We start from the raw sequence: 11012 nt of genomic DNA, 5'->3' as shown, positions 1-11012 counted from the left end.
CTTCTGCAGCCAAATAGACCAGCAGAGCTGCCAGGCAACTAGTATTGTTTAAAAGGAAATAAATATGGCAGCCTCCATTCACTCTCACCTCGGGTTCACACGAAGTGCTGCGTTTAACTGTTTGAATGCTGTTCTGCTACAATGTTTTTTGTGGTAGTAGATTTTATGCTGTACATAATCTTTTAGAGCAAAGGGGAAATGCTGAGCTTCATATCACTTTAAAGGACACCTGAGGTGAAAATAAACGAATGAAATAAACAATTGTATCTAGTCTCCTTCTCCTGAGAAGGACTTTTTAAGATATTTCACAGTTTTATGTTTATTAAATCTACCATTTAAGTTATAACTGTTTTATTGTTTTTGCTCAATGACACATTCATCGAAGTATGCCAGAGCTAAAATCTATGAACTATTGACCCCTTTTCTCTCTTTCCTGCTCTCAGAAGCCATTTTCTGCTAGGAAAGTGTTTTATAGTTGGAATTTCTTATCAGTGAGGGTCACACTGTAGTCACTTCCTCTCTAAATCAGGACTGAGTCAGCCACTTATATACCTGATATTTAACCCTTTCAGGCAGAGAAAGAAAAAAGGAACAGAGCCTAGTTATTAGTGTGCTAGGCACTGTACATACACATGTCTATCTCATCATGACACACGTCACTTCAGGTATCATTTAAAGAGGAACTCCAGTGAAAATAATGTAATAAAAAAAAGTTGCTTCATTGTTACAATAATTATGTATAAATGACTTAGTCAGTGTTTGCCAATTGTAAAATCTTTTAAATCCCTAATTCACGCTCTGACATTTATTACACAGTGATATTTTTACTGTTGGCAGGTGATGTAGCTGCTGCTTGCTGTTTTGGCAGTTGGAAACAGCTGGAAACAGCTATTTCCCACAATGCAACAACGTTCACAGACAGGAAACTGCCAGGAGTACCTCGGTACTCAGAGTTTCTTGTGGGAGGGATTTCACCACAATATCAGTCATACAGCGCCCCCTGATGGTCTGTTTGTGAAAAGGACTAGATTTCTCATGTAAAAGGGGGTATCAGCTACTGATTGGGATAAAGTTCAATTCTTGGTCGGAGTTTCTCTTTAAGTCAAAACTTTCAGAACCAGCGCAAAATCAAACACAAGCAAAGAGCACAGAGTTGGTGTCACAGGGTTTTTACTGGCGCAATGCTCTGCAGATTGAACAATTGTTACATGGATTGAGTCATGCCCTAAAAGGTCACAATGGGTTATCGGAATGATGCTATTGCACAGCACCTTAAAAAGAACAAGAAAAAAAACAAAAAGAAGATAAAACCAACCAAGCATTACAATTAACTGGAGCAATGCTCTGCAATTCGTATATTGTTACAGCGGGGGCGCTGGAGTGACGCTCTGCAGGTTTCCGTGATGTGGGGAGGGGGAAGCGAGAGGGCGGGGCATAACGAGATAAAAGTAAAACGTTCCAGTACTCACTGCTACAGAAAAACATTGGCGCAACGTTCTGCCGCTGAGATTAATGGCGCAGCAGGGGTTAACAAAAGCAAGGCGGCTTCGTAATCGTCGCTAGCGGTAAAAGCCATTGCCGGAGGAATGCTCTGCGATATTGTTAAACGCAGGCATGGGCGGTTATTGTAGGCGGGGGAAGTGAGGGAGAAAGCAAAAAAAAGGCGCAGGACCACAGCGAGGCCGTCTGTGTGAGAATCCTGCCTGCCGCCATATTGCAGCTCACCGGCACCCCCTCTATCTCTGTGGGTGGGTGACGGCAGGCAAGATGGTTTTAAAACAACAAAAACAAAAAAGTGGCACATCTGGAATTCTGGGATTGACGTCAGCAGCTCTCGTATTTTATACCAAAACGTCCGTTTGCGTTGTTCAACGTGCAAGAGCTTTAATAAGTAACCGGGGCCCCCTTCTGTAACATTCATGGTTAATACTGTCAGCGTCTACCTGTGGCTCAGACACCGCGCCGGGTCAAGTGTGCGTTCATCGGGGTGGCCGCGTCCGGGTATGCGTCGCCCGGCGGTCAGGCGTAAAGTAGAGCAATTGGGTTTACCGACGCAGCTGCTACCCCCGCAGGTTCCCTGTAAGATGTGGATTGCTCTGCTGGGGAATTGGGCAGCACAGGAGTCGAGCTACTGGCCTTTGGCAAGGATTGGGTTAAGGGAAATGGAGGCGGGGCTAGAGGCGTGACAGTTACACAAGGGATAAAAGGGGGAGCGATAGGGGAGAGAACAGACCGGAGCCGGTTTTAGCCTGGCATGTTCACGCAGGCCGCACTCGCGGGAACCAAAAACTTGGGGAAAGAAAAAAAAGGGGAGGAACAAAAACTCACGCAAGTCTGAAAATCATCCTCAGCATATTTCTGCAGCGGTTTGGCAACCCAGCCGATCGGCACAGAGAATGAGGCCAATGGCGGGGCTTGTGACCACGGCGGGAGAGTGACCTTACGGTCTAACAGAAACATGATGCCGCTTCCGTTGGGCATCAATGCCGGTGTGTGTGTGTGTGTGTGTGTGTGTGTGTGGTAGTCCGACTGTCAGATGATCGCCTTGTTTAAGGATCGGCAGCGTTGTAGGCATCGCTGCGTCAGAGCTCCCGGACACGCAAACCTGGTGTGGAGGAGGGAGGCAACTTACAGGCCCCGCCCTTCCTTGTAGTGCATGCATCCCCTCCTTGGACTTCAGTCAAAGCAAGAAGGGCAGTAACAGTCTCATAGCAGCTCCTTGCAAATCGACAGGGGTAAAGGAATAGTGCTAGTTCCCCCATCGTGACCAATATACCTTTGGAAATAAAATTCAGGGGTGGATGGGGGGGGGGGGGGGGGGCTCTTCTTCGGGGCACCTTCCAGGGAGCGGAGGAAAGTATGAGCCTGAAACCCTTTCTTGAAAGGGTGTCGGGAGGGGTAAGGAGAGGGAGAGGTCTCCGCTATACAAAGAAGGTGGAGAAGAGGGGGAAGGGGGTGGAAAGAGAGAAGGAGAGGGTGGGTAGGAGAAGGGAAGGAAGGGAGAGGGAGTAAAGAAGGGGCAGTGTGATATAGGTCAGCTGCGATATCATACTTCTCCGCATCTCCCCTCCACACACTAGAGGAGGGTCGGCAAATAAAATTCCTCTCAATGTCTATAGCACCATAGTCCACAGCTTGACAGCCCCCACCTGTAGCAAGTGGCGGGGGGCGGCCTGTCCTTACAGCAGTACCAGCTTGGCAGCCCGGAGCTTCTACCTCTCCACGCCCGGGAAGCTGCCGCTGCTCGAAGGCTGCAGGTTAAGGTCACCGTCGTCGTTACTGGTCATCGACGCTGGCTCTATTAGCGAGGGTTGGCTTGGCCGGGGTGGAGACAGCTGCCTTCCCAGCTCCAGCAGGATTTCCCTGGAGGTGGAGGGACGCGGTGACTGTTGGGTGGAGGCCCGGGAGGCGGTGTCGGCTGCCGTCTGAGAGCTTCGGTGAATTCGGTGGCTCACGATGATGTTATTTCCGAAGCCGCCCATGGAAGCCATGGTGGTGCTCTGCTCTCGCTGGACCACTGCGGTCATCCCTCCTTCCGCCATAAGTCGCTGGATCCGGCTCAGGGCGTCCTCCTGTCCCTCACCTGTCAGACATGAGAGGGAAGAGAACTCTTAAAGGGTTACAGCCAACTAGGAAATAGTCTGACCATATGAGTGTAAATAATCCATATTTTCATGCACCCTGCCAACATAAATGAATAAGAAAAACAAAGAGAATTGGCTATTTAGTGCATGAAAATAGAATAAATAACTATTGATAAATTACCTAAATAAACATATAAACACATTCACAATGTAAACCTCCTTAAAAAACATATATAATAAAAATCATGCTCAGAGCTCCATAGATGCAACCTACAAGTCACTGACAACCAATGGTAATGCGGCTGCAGTCCCCAGTATATCCAAAAGGATGTTTTAGAGTCCCACTCTACAAGACCTAAATCCTTACAGGAATGGCACAATGGATGATCATATATATATCGTGCTGTGTCTGCACTAAATATGGCAATATCATGAAAGATATTGAAATTTTTATTATATTTGTTTTTTAAAGAGACACTGAAGCGAAAAAAAATGATGATATTATGATTTGTATGTGTAGTACAGCTAAGAAATAAAACATTAAGATCAGATACATCAGTCTAATTGTTTCCAGTACAGGAAGAGTTGAGAAACTCCAGTTGTTATCTCTATGCAAAAAAGCTATTAAGCTCTCCGACTAACTTAAGCTGAGTACACACGTACGATAACGATCGTTCAAAAACGAACGATAACGACAATCGGAACGATAATCGTGCGTTCAAAAAGTGTGAACGATCGTTTTTGTGAACGATAACGATCGTTATCGTTCAATCGGACCGATCCAACCCGGCGGATTTTTTCGAAAGATAATCGTTCAATCGTTGCAGTGTGTACAAAGATCGTCCGATAACGCATGTTCTTATTGCCTGTCATAACGTCACTTCCGTTTGCGCACGCATTTTTTTATCGTTCATCGTTCAGTACTTTATACTTATATCGTTCACGTGTGTACACAATCGTTCATTACGAACGATCTTTTCAGTCTAATTTGAATATCGTGTAAACGTCACGAATCGTTCGTAACGAACGATCTTTATCGGACGTGTATACGAACCTTTAGTCTTGGAGAGGGCTGTTATCTGACTTTTATTATCTCAACTGTAATGGAACTGTTTACTTTTTCTCTGCTAGAGGAGAGATCATTAGTTCACAGACTGCTCTGAAAGAATCATTTTGAATGCAGAGTGTTGTGTAATCTGCACATATTATAGAATGATGCAATGTTAGAAAAAACACTATATACCTGAAAATAAAAATATGAGAATATTTTCTTTGTTGCTAATCTTCTAGTAATTATTCATAGTACACAACCAATTCACTATATCATATATTTTTTTTCGCTTCAGTGTCTCTTTAAGGAGGTTTACATTGTGAATGTGTTTATATGTTTTTCTAGGCGATTTATTAATAAAGTTATTGATTCTATTTTCATGCACTAAAGAGCCAATTCTCTTCTTTGTTTTTTCTTATTCCCAGCATTAGACCGCTCATCTGCTCTGTGCTCTACTAATACAGCCTGCCAATCCACTCCTTCCTTCCTGAGCCACTGCTCACTCCTGAAGTGCATCCTGTCTAAGTGTGCCGATACATTACTCGATATTGCGGGCCAATCGACCTTTCAATTTGATAATGAGAACAGGCGCCACAACATGGGCAATCTGTTGACCTTTCAATCGATTTTTGAGCAAAATCAGACAAATGGCCGCAAAGGCTCAAATCGGATGTGCGGTGGTAACGGTGTTCGATATTGCAACGACCAATAGATCCCCCTCCAGTGCCCATGAAGGCCATCCATCTGCGCAGCACCTGTTCCACTTGATGCTAGCACGTTGTGATGTCACAGCGTGTGCCGAGTCACATGGTATCGGTGCTCCCAGGGATGCTGAATACCGGATGACGCCAGGCGGAGAGGAAAGACTTTATATTGAGCACGGTCACTGAAGGGGTGTTGGCAAGGCCGGTTCTAGACTTCTTGCTGCCTGAGGCAAACTTGTGAGAATGCGCCCCCCCCCCCAATTCAAATAATTGCACAGCACCCAACAATTTGCACCGCATGTTATAGTTGCGGTGAGCCCCCCCAAAAAACAAACTCAGTATAGGTAGGTAGCCAGTTATAGTTGCCCCCAGTATTGGTAGCCAGGTACAGTTGCCCCCAGTATAGGTTGGCCAGGTACAGTTGCCCCCAGTATAGGTTAGCCAGGTACAGATGTCCCCAGTATAGGTTGGCCAGGTACAGTTGCCCCCAGTATAGGCTGGCCAGGTACTGTTGCCCCCAGTATAGGCTGGCCAGGTACAGTTGCCCCCAGTGTAGGTTAGCCAGGTACACTTGCCTCCAGTATAGGTTGGCCAGGTACAGTTGTCCCCAGTATAGGTTGGCCAGGTACAGTTGCCCCCAGTATAGGTTGGCCAGGTACAGTTGCTCCCAGTATAGGCTGGCCAGGTACAGTTGCCCCAAGTATAGGCTGGCCAGGTACAGTTGCCCCAAGTATAGGCTGGCCAGGTACAGTTGCCCCAAGTATAGGCTGGCCAGGTACAGTTGCCCCAAGTATAGGCTGGCCAGGTACAGTTGCCCCAAGTATAGGCTGGCCAGGTACAGTTGCCCCAAGTATAGGCTGGCCAGGTACAGTTGCCCCAAGTATAGGCTGGCCAGGTACAGTTGCCCCAAGTATAGGCTGGCCAGGTACAGTTGCCTCCAGTATAGGCTAGCCAGGTACAGTTGCCCCCAGTATAGGCTGGCCAGGTACAGTTGCCCCAAGTATAGGTTAGCCGGGTACAGTTGCCCCCAGTATAGGTTAGCCAGGTACCGTTGCCCCCAGTATAGGTTAGCCAGGTACCGTTGCCCCCAGTATAGGCTAGCCAGGTACAGTTGCCCCCAGTATAGGCTAGCCAGGTACAGTTGCCTCTAGTATAGACTAGCCAGGTACAGTTGCCCCCAGTATAGGTTGGCCAGGTACAGTTGCCTCCAGTATAGGCTAGCCAGGTACAGTTGCCCCCAGTATAGGCTAGCCAGGTACAGTTGCCCCCAGTATAGGCTAGCCAGGTACAGTTGCCTCCAGTATAGGCTAGCCAGGTACAGTTGCCCCCAGTATAGGTTGGCCAGGTACAGTTGCCCCCAGTATAGGCTGGCCAGGTACAGTTGCCCCCAAGTATAGGCTAGCCAGGTACAGTTGCCCCCAGTATAGGCTAGCTAGGTACAGTTGCCCCCAGTATAGGCTGGCCAGGTACAGTTACCCCAAGTATAGGCTGGCCAGGTACAGTTGCCCCAAGTATAGGTTAGCCAAGTACAGTTGCCCTCAGTATAGGATGGCCAGGTACAGTTGCCCAAAATATAGGTTAGCCAGGTACAGTTGCCCTCAGTAAAAGTTGGCCAGGTACAGTTGCCTCCAGTATAGGTTGGCCCGACACTCTCGTCACTTCCTGTTTCTGCCCCCAGACTTCTGCCCCCTGAAGAAGATGCCTCACTTGGCATAGGAGAGGACCGGGCCTGGGGGTTGGGGATGACGCACTTAAACGTGTACGTGTGTGTGCGTGTGTGTGTGTACGTGTGTGTGTCAGTGGCGCAGGACAATTTCCAGGAAGTCACTGTGCAGTGCGTGGGGAGGCAATAGCTTCAGATTAGATCAGAGAGAGGGGTCTATCTAACTGTTGATCTGCCCGATGCTTTGCAATTTAGATTGGCCAATTTTATCCCCTCCATTTGGTAGAAGGGGCAACAGATTCTGATTACTATGAACAGATTGTGTAGGTAAACTAATGCTATTTGGAGGTGGTAAGATTGGCCAATATAAATTGGATGTGTATACGCACCCTTAGAAAGAGTAGCAATGGGGTGGCAGACTGTACTAAGAGCACAGAGCAGATGGATGGCTGGTGAGCTAGTAAGCAGCTTATCCCCGTCTCCTGCCGATATTATATAGCTCTGGGTGGAGCGCCTCTTTCCTTATAGTGCTAATTCAGGCAGTTTTTGTTTTCCATTCATGTTTAATGAAACAGAATTTTACATAAACAGTTTTGAGAGAAACCCAAAATTGATAATTTTCTAAAATAATAAAATAAACCAACGTCTCCACTAGTTTATAGATCCTCAGTAACGGATTATGCCTGCTCACACACAGGCTAAGGGGGCGTGCACAAATCCAATCATGACTGGCCAATTCCACCTGAGTTCCCTGATCGATCACCGCACTACAAACAAGCCAACCAGCGACATGTTGTATGTTTAAAGCCTCATCTACACGTGCGAGGTATCCTTAGACCTGGGAGACAGTTACACCCTGCTCCATGAAACACTGTTTGGGGGGGGTGGGGGTGGAATAAACAAGGACCCTCCCAGTCTCTCTCTCTCCTAGTTTGATTGGTATACACACATTTTACTTTTAATAATAAAGGCAATTACGTTTTAGTACCTTTATAGGGAGGAGTGAGCAGACAGATGGAGGAGAAGTTAGCCGATGGCGGGGGGAGGCGCGAGCCAGCGGCAGGGAGGCGCGAGCCGGCGGCAGGGGGGGGCGCAAGCCGGCGGCAGGGGGGGGGGGGGGGCACAAGCCGGCGGCAGGGGGGGGGGGAGGCGCGAGCCGGCGGCGGGAGGGGAGGGTCGAGCCGGCAGGGGGGGGGGGGGGGCACGAGCCGGCAACAGGGGGGGAGGCGCGAGCCGGCGGGGGGGAGGCGCGACCCAGCGGGGGGGGGGGGGGGGGGAGGCGCAAGCCGGAGGCGGAGGGGGGGGGGAGGGGACGCGAGCCGGAGGGAGGCGTGAGCCGGCGGGGGGATCTGTGAGCCGGCGGGGGGGGGGGGGGGGCTGGAGAGGAGGAGTGAGCCGACAGCGGGGGCGGGGGGGCTTGGGGGAAGAGTGAGCCGACGGGGGGGGGGGGGGGGGGGGGAGTGAGCCGATGGCAGGGGAGGGAGTGAGCCGATGGCGGGGGGGAGAAGTGAGCCGATGGCGGGGGGGGGGGGGAGGAGTGAACCGACGCGGGGGAGGAGGAGGGAGCCACCGACGGTGGGGGGGAGGAGTGAGCAGACGACGGGGGAGGAGTGTGTGTGTGTGTGTGTGTGTGTGTGTGTGTGTGTGTGTGTGTGTGTGTGTGTGTGTGTGTGTGTGTGTGTGTGTGTGTGTGTGTGTGTGTGTGTGTGTGTGTGTTCCTCAACTTTCATAGATAAGATCACCAGATCAGTCACCTCCACTGGGTCTTCCTAAAATTGACTGCGCGTTCATCCCGCAGGGGCTGCTAAAACTGATTTCCCAGAAGGCCCCGTATAATCTTCTCACCTGATCCCGACACGTCTGTAGACTCTGCACTCCCCTCCTGAGATTCTGCCCTACTTCCTGCCGAATTGCTGCTGGACTGTGCTGCCTGCTGGCTGCTGCCACCTGCTGGCATAAAAGAATACATCGATCAATGCAAATGGCCAGACAAAGGACTATAGCTCTGCTGCGCTCAAATATTCAACACCTTCTTCGCCAACTGTTTGCTTGACTCGTATCAGCATTGATGAAAAGCACTACATTGCTGCCACCTGATTGGATGATTAGAGGACTGGGCGAGCCCTCTGAACTCAACCTGCCTCGAGGTCAGTCCAATGGTTTGGGATTTGCTGACAGAATGTTCTTAGCAGGAATGTGCAGTAGATAAATGTGCAGAAATTGGGATCGGTCAGCGCAGAGCAGAATCTCAAAGGAAGGTTTCCAGCATGTTGAGGAATCCATGCCAGGAAGAAATGTGGCTGGTGGGAGGGCAAAGGGAAGCCCCACCCATTATTCATACAGGGGCCAAAGTAGGCCCCACCCACAATTCATACAGGGGCCAAGGTAGGCCCCACCCACAATTCATACAGGGGCCAAGGTAGGCCCCACCCACAATTCATACAGGGGCCAAGGTAGGCCCCACCCACAATTCACACAGGGCCAAGGTAGGCCCCACCCACAATTCATACAGGGGCCAAGGTAGGCCCCACCCACAATTCATACATAGCTCCTAATAAGGTGCTCAGTGAGTGTATATTCGCCCATTCAGCTATCTATTCTCACCAAAATGGGCCGGAGATAACAAGGTTTCTCTTTGCAACTTCACATTATATAAAAGTCTTTCAAACAACACAGATGTGCCTGAAGAATGACATTCTAACACATGCATGGTAATGACCGCAGACCAACTCACATCAGATTTAATACTTACCTTAAAGGATACCCGAGCTGAAAAGTGAAGGTGATGGATGAGGGCATGTACAGTGGGATGGGAAAGTTTGGGCAACCTTGTTAATCATCATGATTTTCCTGTATAAATCGTTGGTTGTTACGATAAAAAAATGTCAGTTAAATATATCATATAGGAGACACACACAGTGATATTTGAGAAGTGAAATGAAGTTTATTGGATTTACAGAAAGTGTGCAACACTCACTTGAAGTGGCAGACCAATAGAAATCTTGGATAAACAGAAGCGACGAATGGTGAGAAGAGTCAGAGTCAACCCACAGACCAGCACCAAAGACCTAAAACATCATCTTGCGGCAGATGGAGTCACTGTGCATCGTTCAACCATTCGGCGCACTTTACACAAGGAGATGCTGTATGCGAGAGTGATGCAGAGGAAGCCTTTTCTCCGCTCACAGCACAAACAAAGCCGCTTGAGGTATGCTAAAGCACATCTGGACAAGCCAGCTTCGTTTTGGAATAAGGTGCTGTGGACTGATGAAACTAAAATTGAGTTATTTGGGTATAACAAGGGGCATTGTGCATGGAGGAAAAACACAGCATTCCAAGAAAAACACCTGCTACCTACAGTAATATATGGTGGTGGTTCCATCATGCTGTGGGGCTGTGTGGCCAGTGCAGGGACTGGGAATCTTGTCAAAGTTGAGAGACGCATGGATTCCACTCAGTATCAGCAGATTCTGGAGACCAATGTCCAGGAATCAGTGACAAAGCTGAAGCTGCGCCGGGGCTGGATCTTTCGTCAAGACAACGACCCTAAACACTGCTCAAAATCCACTAAGGCATTCATGCAGAGGAACAAGTACAAAGTTCTGGAATGGCCATCTCCATCCCCGGACCTGAATATAATTGAAAATCTGTGGGGTGAGTTAGAGAGCTGTCCATGCTTGGAAGCCATCAAACCTGAATGAACTAGAGATGTTTTGTGAAGAGGAATGGTCCAAAATACCTTCAAGACTCTCATTGAAACCTACAGGAAGCATTTAGAGGCTGTATTTTCTGCAAAAGGAGGATCTACTAAATATTGTTTTGATTTCATTTTTGTGGTGCCCAAATTTATGCACCTACCTAACTATGTTTAAACAATTATTGCGCACTTTCTGTAAATGCAATAAACTTCATTTCACTTCTCAAATATCACTGTGTGTGTCTCCTATATGATATATTTAACTGACATTTTTTATCGTAACAGCCAACGATTTATACAGGAAAATCATGAC

The 11012-nt window shown here is 48.5% G+C and overlaps 1 protein-coding gene across 3 annotated transcripts in view; it reads right to left on the bottom strand.

Annotated features, from left to right (window-relative positions):
• Nucleotides 1-1153: 1153 nt before the first annotated feature.
• AMBRA1 (autophagy and beclin 1 regulator 1) overlaps nucleotides 1154-11012 on the bottom strand; it is a 197430-nt gene continuing 187571 nt past the window's right edge. Inside the window, exons 18-19 of one of the 3 annotated variants that reach the window (XM_068260705.1) lie at nucleotides 8848-8952; nucleotides 1154-3583 (exon numbers count right to left, since the gene is read on the bottom strand). In XM_068260705.1, the coding sequence (XP_068116806.1) occupies nucleotides 3213-3583; nucleotides 8848-8952 (476 nt within the window). In that variant the 3' untranslated portion in view covers nucleotides 1154-3212. The remainder of the gene's footprint in view (nucleotides 3584-8847; nucleotides 8953-11012) is intronic. The other 2 variants (XM_068260706.1, XM_068260707.1) reach the window with 2 other exon arrangements.

This window comes from Hyperolius riggenbachi, chromosome 11, assembly GCF_040937935.1.
Source record: "Hyperolius riggenbachi isolate aHypRig1 chromosome 11, aHypRig1.pri, whole genome shotgun sequence".
NCBI lineage: Eukaryota > Metazoa > Chordata > Amphibia > Anura > Hyperoliidae > Hyperolius > Hyperolius riggenbachi.
Note: the sequence above shows the minus strand (reverse complement) of the source record. Positions and strands in the feature narration are given on the sequence as shown.